Source organism: Oreochromis niloticus, linkage group LG4 (genome assembly GCF_001858045.2).
Source record: "Oreochromis niloticus isolate F11D_XX linkage group LG4, O_niloticus_UMD_NMBU, whole genome shotgun sequence".
NCBI classification, from domain to species: Eukaryota; Metazoa; Chordata; class Actinopteri; order Cichliformes; family Cichlidae; genus Oreochromis; species Oreochromis niloticus.
The window spans coordinates 30,771,912-30,798,640 of NC_031969.2; the positions used below are offsets into that span (position 1 = coordinate 30,771,912).

Consider the following 26,729-nt stretch of genomic DNA (forward strand, 5'->3'; position numbering starts at 1 on the left):
AACACAAAGTTAATTTGGGATTTGTAGGTTTTCACATCAGGTGGCGAGGCCGTACGGTACACACAAACTACAAGATCAAAGGTTTTTTAGTTGCACCTGTTTTACTAATGTTTCCCACAAGCTTTTTAGATAAAATGTGATAAACAACATCAAAGATTGATGATTTTGCCTTTACGTAACAACTACTACAGCAGTAGAGGCTGAGCTTGTGCTTAGCTGTTACTCGTTAAAATTTTGCCGATTCATTGATTTGTTGAGGCCTTACTGTGACCCAGTGTAGGTGATAAGGCCATATTCATCATGATTAAACATGATATTTTAAGTTTTATTATTTATTTATGGATACCAATATAACACACCTGGGGCTCTTGATCCCAGCTTCAGTGTAAGTTGTAGTAAAATTGAATTTGACTCCTTTGTTTCAGGTAAAATGCAACCTGCGAGATAAGAACCACAGACCTCGGGACGCTTATACTTACAGTATGTTTGCTGTTTTATGCAGAAATGCATAATTATCTATGGACCACAGAAGAGGGGGCAGCCTCCTGCAGCTAGTAGGAGCCCCATCTCCTCCCCACCTGTCATTCTAAACATACCATGTTGACAACATACATGGAAAATAACTGACTCAGCTGTGCTGCTATTAAAAGAGCTCAAATCCCAAAGTATTGCAATGCCTGGCCGGTTGGGCTGCTGTCATGTCACAGGAGCTGTGCTGAGGAGAGCAGCTACAGCTCCTCAGGAGAGGAATTAAACTTGACTACCTGCAGAGGCCCAGGAAGCGGTAAGCGGTGGCTGCTAATTTAATTCCTTGCAAATGTCGAGGTTGGGTGGCTCAGCCACTCAGAAATGAGCTGCTCATTATAATCTAGCTGTGAGTTATGCAAAGTGCAGAGACCCTGTGAGAGCGGTGGGGAAACTTTGCTTTAATGTAAAATTTGACCGCAGACTCAGAAGGCAGAGGCACTGAGAAGTGCGCCGTTATTTCCCGACTTTGTTTTGGAATAATTTGGCGAGTCCAGGGTGACACTGAGCCTTTGTGAGGGCCACAGCATCTATTTTTAGTGCAGTGTATTTTTAGAAACCTCTTCTTGGACAAACAGCCAGTGCTTGGCATGGTGAGCCTTAACTGAAAGGTTATCCTCAAATTCCTGGTTGGGTACAACATGCAAGTGTGTGTCTTCACTGTCAGATAAGAAATGTGTAGAGTTAATGGTGGTATGAGGTGGCCAGTGGACTAAACACCAAGTAACTTTACACTGAAGTCATTTTGTATCTTTTTGTTGCTGCTTTTTGTGGATTTGTGGTAGTTTCAATTTCAGTCACCAAGGACTGAGTACAGAGTAATCCAGACTCACACTGGACCTGTTGTCATTTTGTTTCTTTTCACAGCTGTTTGCTTTTTTGTATTTGTGATTGTTTTTCATCTTTATTGTCATTTTTTCTCTCTGTTTAAACTAATTTTGTGTCTCTCTGTTGTTATATGTTTTCATTTTGCAGTTGCTTTTTGTGTGCGTTGGTTGGATAAATCTCTGTTTCTTTGTTATTTTTCTCTTTTCCTGCAACTTTGTCTTTTTATTGCTAGTTTTGTTCATTTGCCTTCCCCTATTGTGAATTTTTGTGTGTTTTGTGCTCTAGTGTTTACTGTCATTTTTGTCTCTTATTGCAGGGTTGGTTTTTTTGCACATTTGTTTTAGTTTTCTCTCTCGTTGTAGTAACTTTTTGTGTCTTTTTGTTGCCATTTTCATGTTTTTTGCTACATAAACAGTATAAATGATGGCTCTAGCTAGAGTGACATCATCCACTGGTTTCTGAGGTTGTGTTTTTAATCCTCAAGATGAGCGTTTTCTCCGTTGCCATCTTGGTTTAAAAAAAGTGGATGTGATGAGGAGGAGCAGGTCCACCTGTCAGAGGGTCACTGGCTAGTGGTTAGCCACTGAGCGTATCACAGATATGGTAACCCATCCAGGGATCTGGTATATTTCCTAATGCCAAACTCTAACCCTAAGATTCATACGGCAGATTTGATTAAAGACTTTCAATTATAGTATGAAAAGCTGGACTTGATATCAAGTAGTTGTTCAGAACTTCAGACATTTTTAAATCATGAAACCCTGAATGTGTATAAATATTAACATATCCAAGTATACTATCTGTACATCCAGAAGAAAGACATCAATGATCTCTCATTTGTCTTTATTTTGATTACTGGTGTAAGAACGTGGTTTAAAAAGTCTTCTCTGTTTTTGTTTCAGAGTCATAAGAACACATAGTTAGACTTAAAATGGTTGTAAAGGGTGAGATGGATTCCAATGTAACAGAGCCGGAGAGCTTCTGGGTATGAAACGCATGTAATGACTCACTTCCATCCCATCTCATCTGCATCAGTAAAATTCAAATAATATTCAATTTAAAACATAAATGTTTCATGTTTCAGCCTTGAAACATGCTTTTTGTGCCTAACCACGATTTAAAGAACATTTGTGGCTGTAAATGAGCACCTAGCAGCACCTGTACAGCTCACACAGGAGCTGGAGTCCCATTGTTGTTGCTAAGACGCAGAACAGAAACCTGACAAAAAGGCAGAATTACACTTTTACACTTTGGTAATTGTACTGACTGCCAACCGAGGTCGTTAGAGGACTGATTTTAGTCTCGGCTAGACTAACAGTTTCCCACGCTCTGTTAGAGGTGTGTCTGTGTTTCCTCTTCCTTTTGTCAACAAAATGTCAAACTTTTGACATTTTGTGAAAATATCTAGAAAGAATTATCCTTTAATTTCATTCCTAGATGTTAAAACGAAAACATTTTTCAGGAGATGGACTCGGCGTGGACCACCACTGTGCTCCTGGTGCCCTGTGTGGTCCTGCTAACAGCTGGATTTTTCTACCTCTATGGTGTAATCATGGGACTGTTGTCCAACAAGTCTGTACGCAACAAGGTGGTGGTTATAACTGATGCTTTATCTGGGCTTGGAAAAGGTAACACACACACACACACACACACACACACTTTGGTAATTTTAGGTAAACCTTTTCACAGCATCTTTAAACTGAACTTGGTTTCTTAGCAGTTCTGTATGTTGTGTGAAGAGTGTGCAGGCGTGTTTCACAAAGGAGGCGCGAGGCTGATCCTCTGTGGGAAAAACTGGGAGAAACTCGAAGAACTGGCTGATGATTTGGCAAATGCTTCGGATCCAACAGTGGTAAGTCTAAAAGCACTGAAACTAGAGATGATAACAGCTCATAGACTGAAGGACCGGTGACGAAGTACTCAGTGAAGTACACTATATTGCCAAAAGTATTCATTCACCCATCCAAACCATTGAATTCAGGTGTTCCGAACCTTGTGGAAAGCCGTCCCAGAAGAGTTGAAGCTGTTATGGCTGCAAAGACTGGGCCAACATCACACTAAACTCTATGGATTAAGAATGGGATGTCAGACGAGAAAAATCCATTTGGCAATATATTGAATCAGTACTGTCAAAGATGTCATTACTAATAATGTGCAGTAAAGCAATCCTTTTGACTGGCATTTATTATCAGGCTGCATTTCTTGCTGGTGGAGCTGCTCTTTAGGTCTTTGCTGGATTGTAAATGTCAAAGTAATTAAATAAATGTAGAAGTGAAAATTTACATTTTCTTCCCTTTTAAGTTGATGAGACATTTTTTTAATTAACTTGAACCACCTTTTCAGAATTTCTAAGCTCCACATAAAAAAAGTAATTTCAGAGTACTTACTGCTGCTGTTCAGTATAATCAGAGTTTGCAGTGTGAAATGATGTCATAGGAACACACAACTAAAGACAGACGGCACAAAGACTACCAAAATAAAACAGGAAGTAAAACAGAGAATAAACACGTCACAGGGGCACAGTGGAGGCAGGATAAGCAGAAACTCGAGTAATTACATAAAAACAAAACCACAACCAAGAAGAGAACAAAACTCAAACATGTGAATATAAACATAAAAAAACCAACCAGGAAACCAGGAAATACCTTATAAGAATAAAAATCTCAAAATTAAAATAAAAAATCAGGCACAAAATCCTGACATGACATTTTCAGCTCAAAGAATAATAATATGAAGCCAACACATCAGTGCATTTTGTCAACAAGAAAAAGAATTCTTCCACTTACACAACAGGAATTAAGAAGACTCGAATATAAATTTACCTCCACTCCTATTGGCTGTTGTTCTGCTCGTCGCATCACTTCCTGTGACCACTATTTGGCTTTATAGAACAGCCACTAATGTTGCTGCAGGTCACGTAGAGCCCACCGTGCAAATGTCACACATATGATGCCACACTGAAATTCACCGTAGCGCCACGTCCGTCAAGAAAAACTTAAAACCTTCCACAGTTGGTCTTCTAAAGACTTTTGTGTATGAAACCCAAACAATGAATTATATTATTTCTATCTCTGGACATTTATGTAAATTCTGTGTTTTTCAGCATGTTAGCTATTATTACTGCTATTCCTATTACTACTAATAATAAGCAGATTTTAATTGCTCAAATCATATGTACTGCATTACAAGTGAAAGTAAATGAGATGTAGTTGCCATACAGCACTTTGTTGCCATGCAGACCTCCTCTTCTATGCTGTTTCTCCTCTCCAGACGTTTCCTCCTAAGCTGGTGCTGCTGGATTTTGCAGATATGGACAGCATGCCTGAGGCAATCGCAGAGATCCTGGACTGTTATGGCTGCCTGGATATTATTATCTTTAACAGCAGCATGAAGGTGAAAGCTCCGGCACAGACTCTGTCTCTGGAGGTGGACAAACTGCTGATGGACAACAACTACTTTGGGCCTGTCACTCTGGCTAAAGGTAGATGATGGGAACATTAACTTTGACCTTCTAAGGGTGAGATGATGAAGGCTGAATTTCTCTTTCAGGTGTGCTGCCCTCCATGATCTCCAGGAGAAGTGGTCACCTGCTGCTGGTTAACAGCATCCAAGGGAGACTAGCTGTGCCTTTTCGCAGTACCTGTGAGTTGAGTGTTTAAATTCCCTTTTTCATTAAACTTCAGATAACTTCAATCTGCTGCAATCTGTTTTAAAAATGACTTAAAACAATACATTATCAAAGTTTTCAGACTCCTTCAAAGACCATATTTAAAAATTTGAATGTAAACATTTTAAAATTCCAGTACAGAGTTTAGATTATTCAGAGAAGATGATGACAGGTTTCACTCTGTATCTTAGACGCAGCCTCTAAACACGCTGTTCAGGCCTTCTTTGACTGCCTGAGAGCGGAGGTGGAGGAGTACGGCATCTCCGTCAGCACCATCAGCCACAACTTCATCAGCTGCTCTGCGTCTGGAGCCCCAGCCACCTCCAAGTCCCTGTGGTCATGTGAGTAAACTCCGAGGAGGCGAGGCAGATGTTCAAACACTTCTTTTATTGTTGAAAATACTGAGTGTTATTTCCTGTCTGCTCGCTGCAGTGTTGTACACTAAGAAGCCCCTCGGCGTTTCTCCTGATGAAGCCGCCGCGGAGATTGTGAAGACTTTAAACAATAAGAGGAAAGAGGTGGTGATTGCTCCCTCGCTCCCTAAGATGGCCATTTACACCAGGTCCTTCTTCCCAAATGTGTTCTTTGCTGTGATTGGTGCGGGGGTGAAGAACGCTGCCATTGCCGCTGAGATGTAGCTACTGCCTCAGCACCGGGATGATGAGACACATGACACGAGGTTTTTAACAAATCAGTGGAAGTCAAAGATATTTTATTGATTGTCTGATGTTCGTGGCTAGTTAGCTGGAAAAAAAAGGCCCAACAGTCCCAGATTTAATCCACATCACATTATCTGTTGCTGTTGGTTTAATTGAATTGTGGGAAAATCAGCTATGTGATTTTCATGAATCATGAAGCTGCCACACAGAGTGGGGTCCAACTACAGATGTTTGCCTCTGAGCTCCTAAGTGGGTAAATCCAGCCTGTGTGGATTAGTGTTTTGTCTTATACTCAGATTTGTGTGTAAAATATTGATTTTCTTCATTTTAATAAACAGAGTTTCCTTAAAACTCAACAATCAGGAGTTACAGGACTTATAGGACCTACTCATATTTATAAATGTTAACTTCTTCTTTAGTTTTCATAGTATTTCTATCAAGAAGTGAGGTATTAAAGAGATTTTGCATCTTTTGCTGAATTTGTGGAACTATTGCTGTAGGTTGTTGTTGTTGTTTTTTTTTTTAAAAGCTCGTTAACATATTATTGTTGGCACTGAGATCAGATGTAAGACTATGGACAAATGTTATTTTACAGGTTTGGAATTTTCACACGATCTTAGAAAGAATTTCCTGAAAATGACCACATAATTTAGTACTTATTATAGCGACAATGGGATTTTTATTCTATTTAAACTATAATCAAAGTATTAACTATTACGTATTATTAAAGTATGAACTAAGTACTCATTATTCATTCATCATGAAATGTGTTATTTACTGTATGAGTCATGGTTTGAAGTGTAGTAATTACTTTCACTACTGCCACTGAAAATAAATACATGTATATTTATAAATAAATAATACAAATAACAAGCTTGCACAAAGCTAAAAATTTCAAATTATTTCTGAATAAGTTGACATTTCAAGAAACTAACCTGAAATTTGTAACTTAAGTGTGGCGTTTTTTTTTTCAAGAAGAAGAAACGAGCTTCCATACCTCACTGACTAAACCTCACAGAGAAATGAAAATTAAAAAAAATAAATAAATTAAAAAAATAAAATAAAAAAAAAATATATATATATATATATATATATATGTACATTTTACTGCTCTATAATTTACGGCACATTTTTTGGAAATGTTTGTATTTACTTGACTTGAATTAACAGATACATTTACAAACAGCTTTTTATATGGATGATGTCCGGTGCTATAACAGAATGCTTGGAAATAAGATACAAATATTTTCATAATTGGGTTCATGTTTATGATCTGCTTGGCTGCCCCACATAAACATCAGGAAATAGTTAGGGATGTTTCAAGGTCATGAAATTTATGACTGTGAAGAAACACACAAGCTATATATATATATATATATCCTAGCTGCTTTTGTCCGAGGTGCTCTTTGAAATAAAATCACTGGGTTAAATAAATCAGTCATATTGAAACACCTCTGGGCTCTTATTTGAACAGTTATTTTGAAGCAAAATCTAAATTAATTTCAACTTAAATTTCAATGGTGGGACATAAAAACTGCATGCATGGAATGATTATTCTTAAAAATCATTTGATAAACTCTGTTTCCAAACACAAATGTCAACTTGTGGTTCTTTCAGTGCCATATTTCTCTTATAATGTTTCTCAGTAGAAAGTTACAGAAATGGAACAAATAATTATAAAAATACTAGGATTACTACCAATAATCTGTTCTGATATTACAGTTTTCAATTAAATGAATATCCTATTAATCCCATTATTTTGTTTTAAAGGTCAAAGGAATTTAATGATTAACTCCTGCCTCATGGCGCCCTCTGGCGGATAAGTCAGAGAAGACCTGTTCGTCGACGCGCTGTCGTGCTTTAGCTGTTTATTTAATTTTTTAAATAAATGGCTTTTAGAATACTTTCCAGAGTCTGCACACTGAGTCACGGACTCAAATCCTCTCAGACCGCCTTCAGTGCGTTAAGCTCCGCCGGCAGTTTAAAGGTTGAACATGACCGACGTAACCAGCGCTTCACGGTCACCGCAGGCAGCAGCACTGGTAAGCACACAGCCGGAGTTGAAGCTCCGCTTCTTGCGTAGAGCCTCTAAGAGAGCCCGAGGTCTCGTCGCGGCCTGATGGAGGACATTTGAGATGATTAAATATTTAATTTTGAATTTAATATTAAGATTTGTTTCTCTTCCAGCTGTTTATTTGGATTCCTCACATAAATTCACACATAAATGTTTTGTGTGTAGCAAGCAAAGCGCCCAGCAAAATTCCATTTAAAAATGTGTGTTTTAAAGGTTTCTTTGGTTCAAGTCAGCTTCTTTTTAACCAATATCAATGTCATGTATTTTATAGGATTCAGTGCCCCTTAGCTCAGCGTTCGGCATACTTGTCTGTACTAATGTATGTACTAATGTACTATCTGTACTAATGTATTTTGGTGAAATCTTGGCTAAGTCAAGGCCTAGCACAACAAGTTGCAGGGGAGAGGTTGGGATCTAAATGAAGGTATTTTTGATGGGAATTTGGTATTTTCTGTTCCAACTGATTTAATTTTCCTGAAAGTTTCAGAAGTTCCCCATTTGAAAGAAAAGAAGCTGTATTGCTTTCTATGAAATAGCATGAGATCATTTAATCTAGGAAATACAAAAATCATGGTGATTTTTAATTTTTTTTCTTCCTATAAGCATCTGCTTAAAATTATTGTAATAAGGAGCCATTACTGTCCTCTTTCTAGCGGACAATGAATGTGCGGTGCTGAAATATAGATTCACTGGGGAGAAGGAGGTGGACCTGATGTCGACCTTCGTACCCGAGACATACAGGGGCCATGGTGTTGCAGCTCTGCTGTCAAGGGTAAAACTCCAGGTGTCAGTCAACTCGTTTCGGGTCATACCTGATTTTTTTCTGAGTAGTTTTAATGTTTGTTTTGTTTGTTCACAGGCTGCGCTGGACTTTGTGGTTGAAGAGAACTTAAAGGCTCATGTCTCCTGCTGGTACATAAAGAAGTACATGAAAGAACAACCACAGCAGAAATATAAAGACTTTGTCATCACCTGACTGCAGCTTGTATGGCACCTACATGCTGTATGTCTGTGAAGGTTCTCAGTCATCCAGGTCATTGTAGTCTAAGGAGTCCAGACGCTTTTCTTTCCAAGCTCCTTAGACTACATACTGTAATTCTACCTCTAATTAACTACACGTGAGAAATATCGTATCAGTGTAATTCTACCTCTAATTAACCACACTCGTACAGTGTGCATTGTACAAGTGAGAAATCTCACATCAGTGTAATTCAATGTAGATTTAAACAATTTCAAATGCAATATGAACTATATTTGGATAAAATAGCCAAAAATATAATTAAAGCAATGGGTTGAAGGTGATATTTGTATTATAATCTGAATTTTATAACGGTTTAACAGTTAAATTGTGATTTTTATTTTAAATATCAGACTGTATCCATGAATGACTGAATTTTCTACCAATAAAATTCATTAAAATCTAAGTAAGAATCCTTGTTATGCTATACAAGTGTATCCTTTTATTATACATGCAGAATTATGTAGTTGATATGTAGAGTAAATAATACAACTATGTAGAGCTGGGCGATAGAACGATAACGATATGTATTGCGAAATAACTTTTTCTCGATAGAAAAATTAAACTATTGCGATAGGCCTCATCTCTCTTGTCCTCTTAAAAAAAAAAAAAGAACAGCCAATCCAAATTAAGTAGCGCAGAGCCGAACCAATCACAGCCGCAGCGTCACGTCACGTGACTTGATACGTACAGCACAAGTGCCAAGGCGCACATGTGTATTTGGGTGTTTCTCAATATGCGTACTTGTGCGTACTTGCGTTCTCGTGTACTCGTGATACGTCATCAGTCGGAGACCAAGTACTGTTCCAATTCGAAGTACGCATCAAGCCGAGAACGCGAAAAAGTCCGGGATGTGTTCTCGCTCCGCCCGTTTTATCGAGCATGCATCGGTGGTGACTTGGTACAGCTAAATATCCCAGATATTTAGCTGTACCAGAAATATTCACTACTCAGGTTAAAGAAACTCCAGCAGCTGTCTATAGTATTGTGTGTCCACTAAAATAAAAATAGAAGCGTTCTAACATCTCACCTGCTTGTTTTTATTAAGGTATGTACATGTATGTACATGTACACTATTTTTATTATTAGAGGTGTCACTACTGCGGTTAAAAATGATATATAAGTCACTTAGATCACTTCCAAATGTTAATGTTAGGTTTATTTGAGTGTTGTATTTGTTCCTGAGTAAACCGGTTTGGCTGTGATTAAAGTTAAGCTTCATAACATGTTGCTCACAGTTACATTAAGAGGGGACGGTAAAAACTCCGGACCTGTGACATCATCACGTACGCTGGTGTTCCGATTGTACAAATCACGAGTCCGTGCTCGCGTACTTGAGAATTGAGAAACGGCCCACGAGTCCGTGCTCGCGTTCTCGGCGAGTCCGTACTCCCGTGCGTTCTCGGCCAGTACGTACTCGCCGGGAACGCGAGTACGTACTCGCGTACTTGAGAATTGAGAAACGGCCTTTGTTTTTGCAGCCGGGCTGCCCAGGTAATGGAGGAAATGAGTGCGCCGACTAGAGAAAAATCAACCGAGAGCGTGACCGAAGGTTACCGAAGAAAAAAACGATGATGGTTCCAATGCCGGAGAGATTGTCGAACGGAAGGGCCACAGAAGTCCCGTAGTGTGAAGGTATTTCGGCTATTTCAAGTCTGACAAAAAACAGAGTAGCGCGCACTGTAAATTGTGCCGAAAGCAAGTCTGGAAATACAATAAAGCGGTGCATGCTCAGTCTCTGACTGAAAGCGCTAATTCGTCATTCGGTTTTTGTCAGACTAAAGTAACTGTTAAAACTGTTTGAAAAGCTAAGCTATACAACAAGGAGAGAGTGAGAATTTCCTTTTAGTTCTCAGTTTATTTGATATTGACAAAAGTTAGTCAATTTTGTCTGTTCTTCTGTAAAACAAACTAAGATTTATTTTTAGAATTAATATTTTGTTTCTAAGTGGAATTGACAATTTAGTCTGTTTTGTTTGTTCTGTTTTGAAACTTAAACGCTTTAGCGGCTGCCTTTTGTGTAGTTTGCAATATTTGCCTTTATTTATCTGAAACTGAAGTCTCATGTTCCTTAAGTACATCTACCCTGTTGAACTTATTATGGGAAATAAATATTTAAATCAAAACAAGCTGCTGATTATTTCACATTTTACTTGTGAGCAACGGCACATTTAAATCTTACAAATATAGTTATTTGGCTTATATCGTGATATATATCGTTATCGCCTGAAATGAAAAAAACATATCGTGATATGAAAAAATCTTATATCGCCCAGCTCTACAACTATGTTATTTTTATATTAAAAAGCTTATATAAAGGGACATCTGCTCATTTCCACATATATTTTTATTCCTGGACCCCACTACAGTAGCTTTGTATGAGTCATAGTTCAAAATAAGTTTTATTTATCTCATACTAGGCTTTAGTGTAACCCCTGACTTCATCCTCTGCTTGAAAGAAGCTTTCTGATGATTGGCTGCCCCACATCAGGTGTGGGGCTTCAGGTCTGATTGACCATAAAGTGGATATCCCCACTGTATGACATCATACAGAGGCAAGCGTGGGGAAAAAACCAAAGCAAACTAGAAGGGTCTGAGATTTAACTCACAGGAATTATATACACTGACCTCATAATTTGACACTATGGCCAGAGACTTTATGTATTTCTGTCTGTATATTAAGAAGGCAGTGTAGGTCCTAATCTGCAGTTAACAGACGTGGACTAAAGCTAATTAGTGCAGTTGATTTAATTTTTCCTGGCTGATCAATCCAGCTTTAGACTGAGAGATTGCTTGTAATTAGCATAAATAGTAACTAATCACAGAATCATACAGAGGTATGATTGTAAACCTTAGTGTTGAAAGTACCCTATCTCACAGGTGTTACTCGTACATACTTTGACCTCTTTGGTTGAAACTTTGGCCATGTGTAATATGAACCATATGGAACTAAGATGCAGTGTAATGTAGAAGCTTGTTTAGGTATCAGTATTAGTAGTAATATAACTCTGTTTTAGTGAGCCTACGTTAATAAATGCAGCAGAATAAATCACAAAAAGAAAGAATGTGGGAAAAATGGTCTCCGGGGTTACCACGAGCCTCGAATCAAAGATGAAATCAGCGTGTTTGGCGAGCACAGCTGGATTCTCGCCAGCTGATGAGATTAATTCCCCCACAGCAACAGCAGCAGCAGCATGACAAGAGATTGGCCACAATCGAGCGTTTAATTGGGTTTGCTTGGTAGTTTTTAGAAGAGCAACAAAGTCAGTGAAAAGCACAGCTGTATTTTATTTCATCTTCATTACATCCTCAGTGACAGAAACTGTGAGCTCGAGAGATATTCTGCTTTTTTATTGTCTGCTTTTGTTCCAACAGATGTCAGTCTTACTCCTGTAAACATGTTTTCCTGCACTCCTGTGTCGGCCTGATGCTGTCAGCGTTTGAGTTACAGCATGTCTCACATCAAAAGCAACAGAGAAAGCATAGAGACAGCTGGTGTTTCAGGGGAGATGACAGAAAAGGCAAATTCCTGATGTAAAATCTTATCAAGAGATATTCTTTTAAAGAAAAAAAATCCTGAATAGTCAGTCGTGGAGAATATCTACAAACTTTGCAGCATGTGTAACCGTTGCAACACATTGGCTGTCTTGGGTTTTTTCATTGTTTGAGTGGCTGTTTTGTGGTTGTTTCACAGGTTCAGTGGTTGTTTTGTATGTCTTGGCAGGTATTTGTGTCCCTGTTTGCTATTTGACATTAATTTGTTGTCTTTTTTAAGTCTTTTATAGTTGACCGACTGTCCAACATTAGATGTTACTGGACACTTCAAACAGAGTGTGGTCTGTGCAGGCAGACCTGCGGTGATTCGGCGATACGTCCCTGAAGGTACAGAATGAGGTAATTTTCTCTTCCTCTTGCTAAGCAGATCATTGAGCCTCGTTCTTCAGAGGACAGTCTGATCAAACCTAAATGAAACAGGCTGGCTCAGCAGAAGCTAAAGCAGAAATGAAGGATCAGTCTTTCCTCAGGAGCATGTGGATCCAGTTTAGAGTGAAATGTAGCCCTTTTCCCCTTCCCTGCTTCTCACGTTATTTTTCTTTAAAGAACCAGACACATCTGATGTGTGGAGAGGAAAAAAATATACAAAAAGTCCTGAAGTAAATATTTAAATCCAAGAACAAGAGTCAGTGTAGGTCCAGGAAATCAACCCCAGAAACATTTCCATCTTTAACAGTACGCCTCTCCTTGTGGTTCTGGTACATTGTCCATTTCGACCTCGTACGCCGTTCCTGTGGACGGCTTGTGGCCATTGACCGGCAGTTCTAGAGGCGCCTCGGCATCAACCGGCACAGTAGTCAGGTACATGTCCCACATCTGCTCGGGGACGTTCATCTCCATCATGTTCTGCTTAATCATCAGGCTCTTCTCGATGTTCCGCCGTTTGTATTTAAACTCGATGATTGTCTTTGTGTAGCGGTTCAGTGCCGTCACTGCAGACCCCATGCAGGTGCCAAAAGAGCCCCATGCTAATCTGTGGAGAGGGTTAAAAAGAGGGTTAGCCTACTGCTGAGCTGCAGATGTAAGAACCCCAACAATAAACACGGCTCTACACAGATGTACCAGCAGTGTTGTTTGTGCTGTGTGCTATTTTAGTTTACAATCAAGAACTGGTAAAATCTAATCCCATTCCCAGGGTTTCTGTTGCCTTCCAACTCACTATTGTAGCTGTATCCAGTCCTACGGATATAACCAATCATGTCAGCTACCTTGACAGCCGAGAGACAGACCTTTGCACTGAGGATTTTTCAGTAACAGGTACTCAGCTAATGAACGTACCCTGGATAATCTTCCTCTGACTCTAATACTGATTATAATCTTCAACTGTTTTTAGTATGACCTAAAGTTAGTGATTGGGCCAATAAACTCACCAGAAAAGCATTTCCTGAGCCTTTATTGTGAATAACTGGAATACATGCAACCACACACTGCATTCATAATATCAACCCATCTGTCAACAAAGATAAAAACACAAATGGCAAAACTAAAACTCCCTGATCTTTGGGCAGGTATGCAACACAGTGTAGCAACAGACACGCCAAATCCTTCTCTTTAAACATGGCCAGTACCCTTCATCTTCATTGTTCAGTCAGTACCATCTCTTCTAAACATAATTGTATAGTTTTGGTGCAGTTAATGAAAGCAAACTGAACAATCTGGCAGTACTGTAAGACCACCCTCACTGTTTCCAGGTGCTGCTAATCAAATGTACCGATTAAAATGATCAACAAGTGTCAGCATTTTTATTAAAGCTGACGTTTTGGAAGTTTTTCATTCATGTGAAATACGTAAGTAATGCCACAACCTTTGCAGGTATGGGCATCCCAGCAAATTCATCCCATGGTTAGACCGTGCAATGCTCAGAAAAACTGCAAAGACCTACAGAGCTACAACTCACTTAAAGTTCATGACAGCAAAATTAGAAAAATTGTGAACGACTATTGTTTGCAAAGGATGCCAGCAGAAAGCATCTTCTCTCTAAAAAGAGCATGGCAACATGGCTTAGGATTTCAGAGTTCAATCTGAAATAACCACAAGACTTCTGGAACAATGTCCTGTAGTTGACCATAATGCACAGCGCCACATTTACAGAAAACCAAACACTGCATATCAACACAAACACTCCATACCAACTGTAAGCACAGTGGTGCAGGGATTATGATTTTAACTTGTTTTGACGGGTAAAAATCTTGGCCCGAACTGCACCATACAACAGTTTATTATTTCAAACACAGCAGCAAAACTACAATAGAATGGCTATAAGAAGAAGAATCGAGGTGCTGTACCTGTGCAAAAATGTAAATGGGAAAACATGCCTCACCTCAGAAGTGTGACTCCTGGAATCATAAACTACTGTAACAAACTCAGAAAGAGTCCGGTAGAGTTTGGCTGTGTAGAACCACTGTCCACCAATGTCGGTTCATCATGGAATTTTTGAACTCAATCAAACCCACAATACTGCTGCCTAGCTGACTGATCGAACGCCTGCATACAATACGGTGGCTCTGGATGAGTCTCAAGGCAAAAGCTTATTTAGACAATGGAAGCTAGTGAGCCCTCATTTGGGCCGTGATTATTTGATCTAGTGAGTAAAAATGTCAAAACAGCCAGAGATGAAGGTTAAAGTTGCTTACAAATAAGACCAGCTGTAGTCCCATGTTTTGGGCCTCCAATCTTCTGGCCCGGTGGCAACAGCCAGCTGGAATATGGTGGTAAACATCATGTGGGCCACCATCCCACAAAGGCCTGAGAACAAAAAAAGATAAAAAGACACCAAGTCAACAAGTGATTGTTCATTCAAACCACAAAAAAAGACAAAAACAACATTTTGTAGAGTTGGACTTGTGAATCTGTGATAACCGAGAGAGGACCATAAGAATGGCTATTTATCTTAGAATTTATATTAAGCAATTTATTTGTGTATAAGATTAATATTTGGTTCTTTTACAGCCTTATAGCATAGTGCTAAAGTATGAATAAAAGATCATCTGTTTTATCTTAGAAGGAGACAAATCCCTGCTTCTTTAAAATTCCAATTTTTCCAGTTTTTATGCTGGATTTTTATAGTTTTCCTGCTAATATTTTTTGTGTTAGTTGTTTTCTATACTTTTTCTCTTTCAATGTTTTTTTTTATCCTAATGTTAATCTTGTTATGCTAATGTAGTGTTAGCATAACAAATTAAGTGTTTTTAATACTAATATAATATATTTCTATTTTTAATAGAAATACATTGTTTTTCTAAAAATAATTTTTATGAATTAGGAGGAGTAAGAAAATAGTATTTAGATGACTACGAACTGCACGGGCCCTTAGTTCCAGTTAATGGAACTCTTAATGCTTCAACATACCAAGACAATTTCATGCTCCCAACTTTGTGGGAACAGTTTGGGAATGGCCCCTTCCTGCTCCAATATGACTGCACAGCAGTGCACACAGCGAGCTCAAGAACAGTTTCCTCCCAAAAGCCATAAGCACCCTGAACTCACACATGCACTGATAAACACAGTTCCCCCCCCCCATTACAAGGACTTCCCTCTATAAACCACCACTATGCAATACTTAATTCTATGTGCAATAACTCAAACTATATATACATAACATTATTTATTTACATATTTATTTCCTTTTTTCACCAGATTGTATATTTGTACATTTTATATATATTTTTTTCTAAATATTGTTCATATTTAGTGCATCACAGTGCTGCAGAAACTGTGCATCTCATTGTACATTTGTATAGTGGCAATAAAGGCATTCTATTCTATTCTATTCTATTCTATTCTATTCTCTAAGCTCCATGAAGACATGGATGAGTGAGTTTGGTGTGGAAGAACTTGACAGGCCTGCACAGAGTCCTGACCTAAGTAATAGAACACCTTTGGGATGAATTAGAGTGGAGACTGTGAGGCAGGCCTTCCCATCCCACATCAGTGTCTGACCGCACAAATGTGCTTCTGGAAGAATGGTCAAAATTCCCATTAAGTCACTCCTAAACCTTGTGGAAAGCCTTCCTAGAAGAGTTGAAGCTGTTATGGCTGCAAAGAGCGGGCCAACATCATAACAAACCCAGTGGATTAATGGGATGTCACTGAAGTTCATATGCGTGTGAAGCCAGACGAGACAATACTTTTAGCAATATATTGTATTTATGCTTTACATCTTCATGCCATTTTTTTATGCAAAACAAAAATTAGATTTTTAAGATATAGTGAAAAGGTTTTATGTAACAGGACAGAATGAAAGGTCACCTGGTCCTGACATATTAAAGGGCAGAATCAGTGTGTGACCTTATTGGATCTGAACTGAAAAACAGAATATCTAACTTTTCACGTGACTGTAAATTTATGTTAACAGTGTTTATGCTGTTTATTATTGAGTATAAATGTAGGTTTCTAAAAAGCCCCTTTCTTCTTTATCCTTTTTCCCCATAAAGAGGACATTTGACGACATCTACCTTAATCACGCGTTTTGACACATCAGCATATATCAGTAAAGGATGTCTATTGACTATCATTAGAAGAGGATCTGGGTTTTCTTTTTAACTGTATAGGCAGCGATGACTGTTGTGTTATTCACACAGGCCTGAATTATGACAGAAATTGGTCAGTTCATAAAAGGGAAACAAGGCTTATCCCTAGCAGTCGTCTGGGGTGGGGGAATTGTGAAAAACTATCACATGCAGACATTATAGACCCCAAGTGTGGATGATCCACATTTGTAAAGTATAAAAAGAGTACACTAAAATGACTGTAGTGACCGCTGAAGCCTGAAACATCCCTGTACAACGTATACGTGATTTTCTGACTGACTCTGGGCGAGGTGAACTGGCCTGCCTGATCCAGGCTCTCCCTCAATCAGCAGCCTGCCCCTTCACAGCTGCTTTTCTTGGGATTAACTAATAACAACAGGGGGGGATGGGAGTCGGGGGATGGGGGAGATGAGGGGGCGGGAGGGTGCTCCTCTGGGCAGGTCTTGTCGCAGTCCAAAACCACAGCCCCGGCTTCAATCCGATTAGTCCAGAAACCAGCAAATCCTCCAAGGCAGCGAGTGGACGCAGAGCAGTTAGCTGCTGCGAGCGCTCGCTCACTGTCAGCCTCACCTCATCCAGCCACCATGACCTGCTGCCCTGCTGCTTTTATTTACCGTCATACAAACTTCACCTATAATTTTTTCTCCATGTTTCCTGTGGATGTTAAAGAATCTATACTTTAAGCTTTCCCTTATTTAGCATTTAAACATTTAATCATGGGTTTAGGATAAAGTTGATTTAAGCAGTCAGCAACTATAACTCCTCTTATGAGCAACTGTTGGCTTTAATAAACATGTCCCACCAACATCCATTTACAGAACATTTATCAGTCAAAACCAAAAAAGTAATGAAAAGTCTAAATGTTTAAAGGTTTAATTAAAAGAAAAGAAGCATAAATGCTGAAGGGGAATTTAAGATGGGAACATGAATGTTTTTATAACCTGCACTGGAGCTCATTATGCAGTGTTACCTGACAGGGCAGTGCACATGGCAGCGAAGGCACTGAGCTTCAGTTTGTTCATGACACTAAAGCAGGGGCACTGCTCCAGAGTCATCAGAGCCCCGCCCGCGAAGAGCAGGGTGAGGTACAGGGTCTCTGCCACGATACACAACCACAGCACTCCTGTGAATACAAAAAACAAACAAAAACAGGGAGGAAGCATAATCCTGCGTGTCTAAAGGCAAGCATGCATGTACAACAGGTCTGCTCATTTTATGTCTGGAGATCTGAATGAGCCTGTCTAGACTGCATGGATTTATAAAATCAGGACAGCAGCTGCTAATTCTAGCTTTTCCTTACAAGCAACACTTGCAAAGGTAAGATTTCTCAGTGTGAGTGTAGTGGAAGGCCCTGGTTACTAACATGTTTTCCCAACCATTTTACTGGACGTGCATTAAGTTTTATAGCATTATTAGAAATAATGTTGGGTAACATATTTAGAAAGTCACCAATACTTAGATATCAAGCATGTAAAATACTTTAAATCATCTTGAGGCATTCACGGTACATGTAAGTGGAAGACTGTGTCTTGGTTTAGAGACATAATGTTTGTCGTTGTCGTTGTGAGACTCGAGTGTTTTGTACGCCCCACATCCACCCTGAACTCCTGAGCTGCATTAAATTAACCCAGTTAAAACTGGAATAACAACAGGTCAACAACAAGTCCATGTAATTTACATTGATTTCATTCATGTTAGTTTACAGCAATGTTTTTATTTGAAATCTTCTTTAATACAAAGTCATGTTGCTTTTGTAAATTATTGTCCTGTTAAGCATCAAGCATCATGGGGACTACGTCCATCTTCTATATACAATCTATGTTATCCTCTTGAGGTCAAAGTACCCATAAGGTAACTCTGATGTGTCTTACAAGTAAACTCTAAGAAAATATATAAAAAATCTAAAAATCTCACTAACCTCTTTCATTTTCAGGTGCAATATCTGAGAATTCTCGACATTCAAACCCTGAAAAAAAGGGGAAAAAGTAAGTTTTCTGAAAGAGAAGAATCCACTTTGACACTAATCACGAAAACACCCTTAAAAGCTGCAATCCCAGCATCAGTTCTGCACGCCAACATTATTCACTGGGTCATTCCAGCTCAAATCAACGTGGCCATTCTGCTCGACCATCTCCCATTTACTGTAAATTTCATTATGCACAGTTTGGACAAATACAAGAAAAAAAGTATTGTACAGATGGAACTAAAATTTCATAGCAGTCATTTTATATGCCCAAACTTTAGACCATAAACTTTTTATGCAAATCGAGATGATCGAGCAGAAAATGTTCTATAAACTTTGCTGATTTAATATGGAATTGTTTTTTTATGTGTACGTGTAAGAAAATCTCACATTCATGGTTATTTGTTCAATCTGCCATGCAAATTCTTGTGATTGTCAATAAAATGAATTAAGTGCACTCAGTAGTACGAAAAATACTAGTATTTTTTTTTACAAGAAGTCATGACCTTTGAATATTATATATTTTTTAAAGTATATTTTGATATAAAGTGAGTCCACAAACACTGACATCTTTCCACCGCAGCTGCAAATATAAACTGATTGTAGCATCTGATGATACTTTTTTGGTGATATGGCACCTTGGTGTCGGAGCTCCTGAGGAACTGACTCTTGTGCTCTGATCATATTGGTGAAAATCTGTAGACAATTTGGCTCTTAGTTGCATGCAAATCCTTATAAAAATGTATTTTTCTGAGATTTATTACCAGAGCTTATGAAACCAACTGGGGCGGCTTGCATGCAACGGCAATGGCTGTAATCTGGAAGCTTTACTGTTTAAACAGTAAAAATATCATTTAGTTTATTTTGCTCTGTAACAATGACACTTTCATACACCGTACATATGTCCTGTAATGTGACGCTTTCAATTTTATAGTGAAATTTATTTCTATTTGAAAACTTTTGCACTTTTCCTTCCTCCATACCAGGCAGATTGCTGCTTATCTGTCAGTATAATTCCTGTGGAAACCATGTACACGTTTGAAATTAGGTTTTATGTTTCGCTTGATGAGATTTAGCTTTGACCTTAAGTAGAAAGCTGTAGTTATGATGCAACATGAAGGACCTTTTTGCAGTACCTGCATGCAGCATGTCGCAGCATTAATCCTAATCTGTACTTTGTCTTTTTCATTTTCCTCATGCACTACCTCACCCCCTCCACAGGTGTAGCTTTTTCATTCATTATTATTGGTCATAATGACTCAAAATATTACTTAAGAACAATATTGCACTGTTTGAAATGCTATTTCCTTATACACAGGCATAAAAACAACAGGAAATCTAAATGTCCTGAATTTACACCTAAAGTGAATTTAACCCAGCTTACTCGAGTGCCAAAGCACACTTGCAGCTGTTTATCTCACCTTATCTGTGCATTATACATAAATGACCTTAAATGACTAAAGAGATTGCCTCCAGATGGTGCGATTCCAGTAACTGGGTTGACATTTATAAGCTGTAGATTAACTTGAGAGACTGTCTTGTGCGTTTACAGGAGCTGCTTCCTCCATTAGCTCTTCCTGTTTTTGAACGTCTGCAGCCCCAAAGCTAAAGGGCTGAAGAGCTTAGGGTCATCTTACCGTTCATGTCAGCCGCCTCCTCGCAGGAGAAGAATATCCCCGTGTGGAACTTCCTCATCAGAAACTTCTCCTCCCCCGTCTCAAAGATGTACTGCACTAGGCGGCTGTCGTTGAGGTTGGTGCTGTTGAAGCGGATGCAGTACCACTCCTTCTTGTTCACCGGTGGGCCTGTGCAGAAGGGTTTGGCCACCTTCCTGGTCCCCTCGCACCAGTAGCTGGTGGTCACCGCGGATAAGGCAAAAGCAAACGCCACAAAGTTGAGGGTGAGCGCCAGAGAAGCCCGCCGCCCGCGCTCTAGCCTCATGGTCGAGGCAAGGCCAGAGGAGATGAAATGAAAAGGCAACTAATCCTGTCTTTTGATATGTAGCCACCGTGTTTCGCCTCCCAGCGGATATATCAAATCTTCATAATCTTGTTGCATTTGGGGCTCCTTGGGTGAGAAGTGTGTACATCCCTCTGCCGGCTCTTCTGATGTGCTGCCACCTTGATGAAAGGGTCCATCCTCTGCACTCCCACAGAGACAATAGAAACCCATGGCACTATTTGTTTTCCTTCATTTGAACTCCTAAACTGTCCCCTCTGTGCTGCCACTCCAACCTCCTCGCTCCTCCCCTTCTACAAAGCTCTGCCTGCAACATTATCCATTACAAATGGCAAATTATAGTCCAGACTTCCTTTGAACATATTAGTAAAAAGCAAAGATTACAACAAGCTTAGATTATAATCCAGAACCAGGCTCTTCCCTGAGTTTCCTGCATTTGCAAAGTAATTGCAGCCGCAGGCATAAGATCAAGTCCCTTTTTACAGTTGGTGACCTGTGACATAATGTGGACAGTCTCATATGAAAATCCATTCACTGCGTGTGTGTGTGCAAGCAGGGCAAATCTCTTCTAATAGCCTGCTGATGTAGCACACAAATGAAGACAAACTACTTAGAAGTACAGTATCTGAAGGAGACAGATGGTAGGAGGAAACATCTGCTGCCTTTACTCTCATGCATTTGTCTATAATTTGTTGTAATTTTCTGCAGCTCAAGAGTTTCGCTAACAAATGTGTCATCTTTGCTTTGACCTGTAGGCAAATGACTTTAAAAGCTGACATGCACAGGTGTCGTACATAAGTTCCTCAAGTCTCATCTATTATTAGAGACTTTCTATGGAGAAAGTCGAGTAAATCAAACAGACTTGCGCTACTTAAACGTGCCTTCGGAAACATTTTTCATCTATCACGTTCTTTTAATTTTCAATGTCCCAACAGATTTTGATGTAAACAAAGACTTCTCCCTTCTCTTTTGCCTCTAACAGCAAGTAGGCAGTGCATGAAACATACACTTGGCCCTGTTAAGCTCTCCAAACTTAGCTGATTCCCAGCTGTTAATGGTGTTTTACAGATTGTGAAGCTGGCATTCACAGGTGGTGAACTCCAACATGATCACCATCACAAGAAAACAGCTAACACTGATGTTGTCTATTGTTTTGCTACCATTAAAATTATTGTAAGGGTACAAATAATAACAAGTACAAACTACAGACATTATGCTTTCCTATATTTGCCACTTCAGGCTGATGTTAAAATACAAAAATGGCATTTAGGCATGATAATTAGCATGCTAACTGTGTCGTACAATAAATCACACAGTAGCTTCTATGGACAGTTTCTCTCTTTGTAACAACTGTGCTGTAGTTGAACTTCTTCATAAATCTGACTGACTTGGATACTGCAAAGCCAATCCACCATAACACTTATCCTGGAAAAAAAATCAGTGGCTAACTTTGTAAGTATTTTGGCAGACAAATGTAGTTTTAATTTAGGGATTTAAGAGTACATAATTTTTCTAGTTATGACTTCAGAGTACTCTGAGACATTAGGAATGTCTATTTCAAGTAAAACTACCAAAACAATAACAACAACAAAAAGATGCCATGTTAGAAGACCTGTTTCTTTATTGTTTTGGTAGTTTTAGCTGTTAGCCTCGATGAAATTAACTGTAATAACCTTGGTGGTCCCTGCATTAGGACAAATCACAAGTGGACCAGAGAGGGTTCTCCGTGGGCAAGCCCAGTATGGGTTGCCCATAGAAAATCATCATGGTGGCCACAAGAGGCAAAACTACTGCAGGGGCTAACTCAATGGGGCAGCCCCCAGAATTCCCACGTGGGGGTCCAAAATGGCAGCCCACAGTTCACCTACACCTACCCACTCTGAGCCCTCATGGGTGTGTTTGCAGGGTTAGCACAGTTAAATGCAACTTGTTAACCAAGCTTCCTAGCTTAGCCGATAACTTCAGTTTAATAAGCTGTATGTATGGAGAAACTAATATTAGCTAACATTAGAAGAAAGCTAGTTTTATGTAATGATGCCCATCTGGGAAAAAGTGGAAAGCTGCCAACAGAGCACTCAATTTTATGGTTTTGGTTTTCAAATATGTCTCTTAGCTGTTATGTTCAATGATTAATGCAAGCAAACACTGACGTCGCTGCTCACACAGGCAAACTGCAAGTTATTGGAAGTTAAACTAAAATACTGTATGAAGTAGATGAGATTGTGTAATTGTTTCTAAATCTTAAGGGTGATTTGGTAAGTTAGGTTGCCAATTAATTATCTCCAGGTTACCTATATCTTAGCTGCTAACGTTTCCCTTGCAAGTTTGCTAGATTACTGTAGATTACTTTGATAACTAAAGTAATTCCAACTTACTTAACTGATTTAGCCATCAACAAATCATGTAATGGCATGAAACAAACATATATAACTAACAGCATGGGGCAGTTAGCCAGTTAGCTGGAGCATGTATTTGACATTTTGCCCAAGTCGTTACAAGTACTGATACTCAGGTATACAGTATATGCACTGGTCTCTCAGTTGTTGCTAAAATGCACGGCATACAGTTCATGCAGTAGTGTGAGCATTGGCAGCTCTGCAGATCATTTAACTGCCCTGGATTTGTAAACTCCTTTAAAGTATCCGAGATCTCGAATTTTCCCTCTCATCATCCTCATCATGTTTTTGGAGTCAAATTGAGTCAAATCCAGAACACACTCAAACGATTCATATAAACTAAAACACAAAAGCTTAAAAAGAAACTGTACTCTGGGATTATTGTGATGAAAATCCACAGTAATGACCACGATAAAACTCATGTAGGGACAATTCGACTTAACCGTGTTACACAATGTCCACTACAGTCCAGTACAGTCATAAGATTTAAAAGACAAGGCCATATTAAAAAGGGTTTTTATCTGGAGTAGACACTGATAGAAAATAAACATTGCTGGCATTTATATGGTAAGTAGGAGTAGGCTTTTAGTGATTCCTCTGAATGCACATAGATTATACTGAACATTAGCTTTCATGTAATAAATTACAACCACAGGATACTTAAGTCCAGCGTTACACTTGATGAAGTGGTAAGCCGGTTGGTACAATGAACAGTTCCCAGGCTCATTGCTTTTTACATAATAATACCTGCCAGTTTACGACTGACAGATGTGAGGTTTGAGCGAATGCCTTTTCCCCTGACGTACGGATGCTCAACATTTTGTGCAATTTTGAACTAAACCTAAACGATTATGTAAAAGTATGCGATGGTATTTTAAATGTGAAATGAATGGCCTGGACTTTACCTAATCTGATTTTGCAAAGGTAGATGCAGATTTACACAGAGACTCTCCCAGATTATGTTTATGCATAAAGGAACATTTAGCATTTCTTTGTCCAACTTTAACTTAATTTAAAATACAGAAAAATCCAAATAAATGTGCACTGGCTTTCATTTCATTCATCAAAGCTGGTACACCTTGCACAGGATGAAACAGGATTATAATCAGCTGTTATGTGTGTCAGCAGTGACCTCTTGGTCCCTGACGCGTGAGAGCTGCCGATAGATTATTGTAGATTAATTCTGATGCTGATCACAGTATAGCACAAATACTCTCTCTATGTACATATCAACAGTTGTGGTTAGAAGTTTACATACACTCATCGTTGGCATGAATGTTATCATTTTGGGCTTTTAATGATTTCTTTGAATTGTTCTTTTTCAGGGTGTAATCATTGTACAACATAAATCTTTAACCACTTTTAAAAAACATGAATTTTAGATTTTCTCGAATCCACACAGATTCAAAAGTATACGTACAGGATCAAGTATATACACAGACCCACTTGAATCTTTTAAGAAGTGGTACTGAAGGTTTAACAATGTCTTTAATCTTGATAAAACCCTCAATTGGATTGACCAGTACTGAGGACAATGGGAAACTCAGGGATCTAAGAAGGAAACATGGTGATATACACAAGTTGGAAAGTCTCTGTAGATTTGAAAATTACCGGATAACTGTATTGAAGTACAAGTTATTTGATGTGTGTGCCAGTGTCTGGAAGGAGACCCAAAATGTCTTTATTTGTCAAATTGTTTGACATCACAAATTGATTGTTATTGTATTGTTTCTTAATGGTTTCTTTAATGGTTAATACACCAGTACGCATAAGCTTTCAATATGATGTTGTTAATGCTAAAACATAATCATTGTTATCTATGATTTTTCCTGTTTTACAAATACTATTATATTAATACTACTTTAAATATTAGTACCTTATAACATTCAGTTGATTAATTGGTATCCTCCAATTCAAAATGCAGTAATGTGCTTTTTGAGTCTTTCGATTTCTCTTAAAATCATTGATATTTTTTTATTTTGCTCCTGGTCAGTTTCATTAATTTTATTCTTTTTGATTATTTTTAAAAAATGGGGCTTTTGTTCCTCATTGGGCTGCAAAGTTATGTTTGCACTAAATTCGGAAAAGGCGTATCATCGGGCCTAAGCATGTTGTCGGCTGTTTGTCCCCAGATAAGATTATCTGCGTCTCCACTATAATAGTCTTGGACTAGATTACAACACAATCTGCTGCAGAGGTGGGAAACCTGCAGTGACTGAAGGCAATTACAAATGGACAGTATGGTGTTTAAGCCTCTGCAGCTCTCTTTAGGGCAACTAAGCTCAAACACTTGGCGACAAATGGCTCAAACCACCCAGTAACATATGATTAATTAACCTCATGTGGTGGCTGGATCATCTCTGACACCTTCATCAGCTGTTTCTTTGTCTTTTTCCTGTCACATGACTTTCAGGCATTTGACCTAACTGACCCATATCATGAAAACAATTTAATATTCAAACTAAGACACTGCTGTTCTTGATGCGTGCTCAATCATGCAGGTAAGTAAATCCCCCAAAATTGATTCTGTTCATCTGGACGTAGCGTTTTCAGTGGGCGAAATGTTTCGTCACTCATCCAAGTGACTTCTTCAGTCTCAGCTGACAGCAGGTTTCCCCAAACTTATAAACAGTACATTTGCACAATGACTGAACTTAGCCCACCGAATAACCAGTGGGCTGTGAGGTCAGTTCCTTGATCATAAATATGGAAAATATCATGACCATTGATCAACAACCACTGATCAATGGCCATGAGTACCATACACAGAGAGTTGGGGAATGGCTGCAATCACAGCATTGTAAAATGGTGAAAGATGTACCCTTAGGCCCACCCCTCGATTCAGAGATGGTCTTTTCCTTGTCAATGAAATGGTCAAAGAAAGAGTGTCCACTGGCTTGTAGGTGTAAATAGACTGCGGAGTCCTGGCCTCCACTTAGCCAGAGGTTTTTGGTTTCCCCGATGTCTGCCACTTTTCATATCCTCCCTGTTGAATTAGATGTTTTGGTCCACCGAGTTAATGTGATCCATGAATTGTGGTCCTGAGATCATCAATGAACTGACCTCACAGCCTGTTTTTCGCTCAGTGGGCTAGTTTCAGTCATTGTGCAAAGGTACTGTTTATAAGGTTGGCAGTCAGCTGAGACTGAACAAGTCACTTGGATGAATAACTAAACATTTCTCCTACTGAAAACGCTACGTCCAGATGAACAGAATCAACTTTTTGGGCTAACAGACAAATGTTTTTTTTTCCCTAAACAGTGATTAGCACGGTTACCAGCAAGAAGATCGTTGAGTCCAAGGTTTTCTGTGTGGCGTTTGCATGTTCTCCCCATGTTTGCATGGCTTCTCTCCGGGTACTCCGGTTTCCTCCCATGGTCCAAAGACATGCAGTTAGTGTGGTTAGGTTAACTGAGGATTCTAAGTTGCCCATAAGTGTGAATGGTTGTCCGTCTCTTTGTTAGCCCAGCGACAGACTGGCGACCTGTCCAGGGTGCCTCTCGCCCTAAGACAGCTGGGATAGGCTCCAGGCTCCCCATGACCCTCAATTGGATAA

The 26,729-nt window shown here is 39.1% G+C and overlaps 2 protein-coding genes across 4 annotated transcripts; one reads left to right on the forward strand and one right to left on the reverse strand.

The window, feature by feature from the left end:
* The first annotated feature begins 653 nt into the window (after positions 1–653).
* LOC100707266 (dehydrogenase/reductase SDR family member 7C-B) lies at positions 654–8,990 on the forward strand. Of its 2 annotated transcripts, none has more exons than XM_005469044.4 (9): positions 654–784; positions 2,816–2,981; positions 3,093–3,205; positions 4,624–4,834; positions 4,903–4,995; positions 5,212–5,361; positions 5,453–7,721; positions 8,407–8,525; positions 8,613–8,990. In XM_005469044.4, exons 2-7 carry the CDS (start codon positions 2,819–2,821, stop codon positions 5,656–5,658), a joined length of 936 nt encoding a protein of 311 aa, XP_005469101.1. In that variant the 5' UTR covers positions 654–784; positions 2,816–2,818; the 3' UTR covers positions 5,659–7,721; positions 8,407–8,525; positions 8,613–8,990. The 2 variants fall into 2 exon arrangements, with proteins under 2 accessions (XP_005469101.1, XP_025762229.1); XM_025906444.1 differs by lacking the exon at positions 654–784 and adding an exon at positions 1,440–2,338.
* Positions 8,991–12,101: 3,111 nt separating this feature from the next.
* Positions 12,102–26,636, reverse strand: LOC100706730 (germ cell-specific gene 1-like protein). Of its 2 annotated transcripts, XM_025906445.1 has the most exons (6): positions 26,451–26,636; positions 20,456–21,084; positions 18,774–18,821; positions 17,826–17,978; positions 14,960–15,071; positions 12,102–13,299 (listed from the first exon to the last, which is right to left on the reverse strand). In XM_025906445.1, exons 2-6 carry the CDS (start codon positions 20,757–20,759, stop codon positions 12,996–12,998), a joined length of 921 nt encoding a protein of 306 aa, XP_025762230.1. In that variant the 5' UTR covers positions 20,760–21,084; positions 26,451–26,636; the 3' UTR covers positions 12,102–12,995. The 2 variants fall into 2 exon arrangements, with proteins under 2 accessions (XP_025762230.1, XP_003442549.1); XM_003442501.5 differs by lacking the exon at positions 26,451–26,636 and having other exon boundaries at positions 20,456–21,458.
* Between the last annotated feature and the right edge of the window lie 93 nt (positions 26,637–26,729).

Bases quoted from the DNA above. Each gene is read 5' to 3' on its own strand.
- LOC100707266 (XM_025906444.1), top strand. From the start codon at position 2,285: ATGGTTGTAAAGGGTGAGATGGATTCCAATGTAACAGAGCCGGAGAGC. The intron at 2,339-2,815 runs GTATGAAACGCA...AACATTTTTCAG, and splicing joins CAGAGCCGGAGAGCTTCTGG to GAGATGGACTCGGCGTGGAC. The intron at 4,835-4,902 runs GTAGATGATGGG...TTTCTCTTTCAG, and splicing joins GCCTGTCACTCTGGCTAAAG to GTGTGCTGCCCTCCATGATC.
- LOC100706730 (XM_025906445.1), bottom strand. From the start codon at position 20,759: ATGAGGCTAGAGCGCGGGCGGCGGGCTTCTCTGGCGCTCACCCTCAAC. The intron at 17,979-18,773 runs GTTAGTGAGATT...TTGTATTCACAG, and splicing joins TGCACCTGAAAATGAAAGAG to GAGTGCTGTGGTTGTGTATC. The intron at 13,300-14,959 runs GTAAGCAACTTT...CCCTCTCCACAG, and splicing joins GACTACAGCTGGTCTTATTT to ATTAGCATGGGGCTCTTTTG.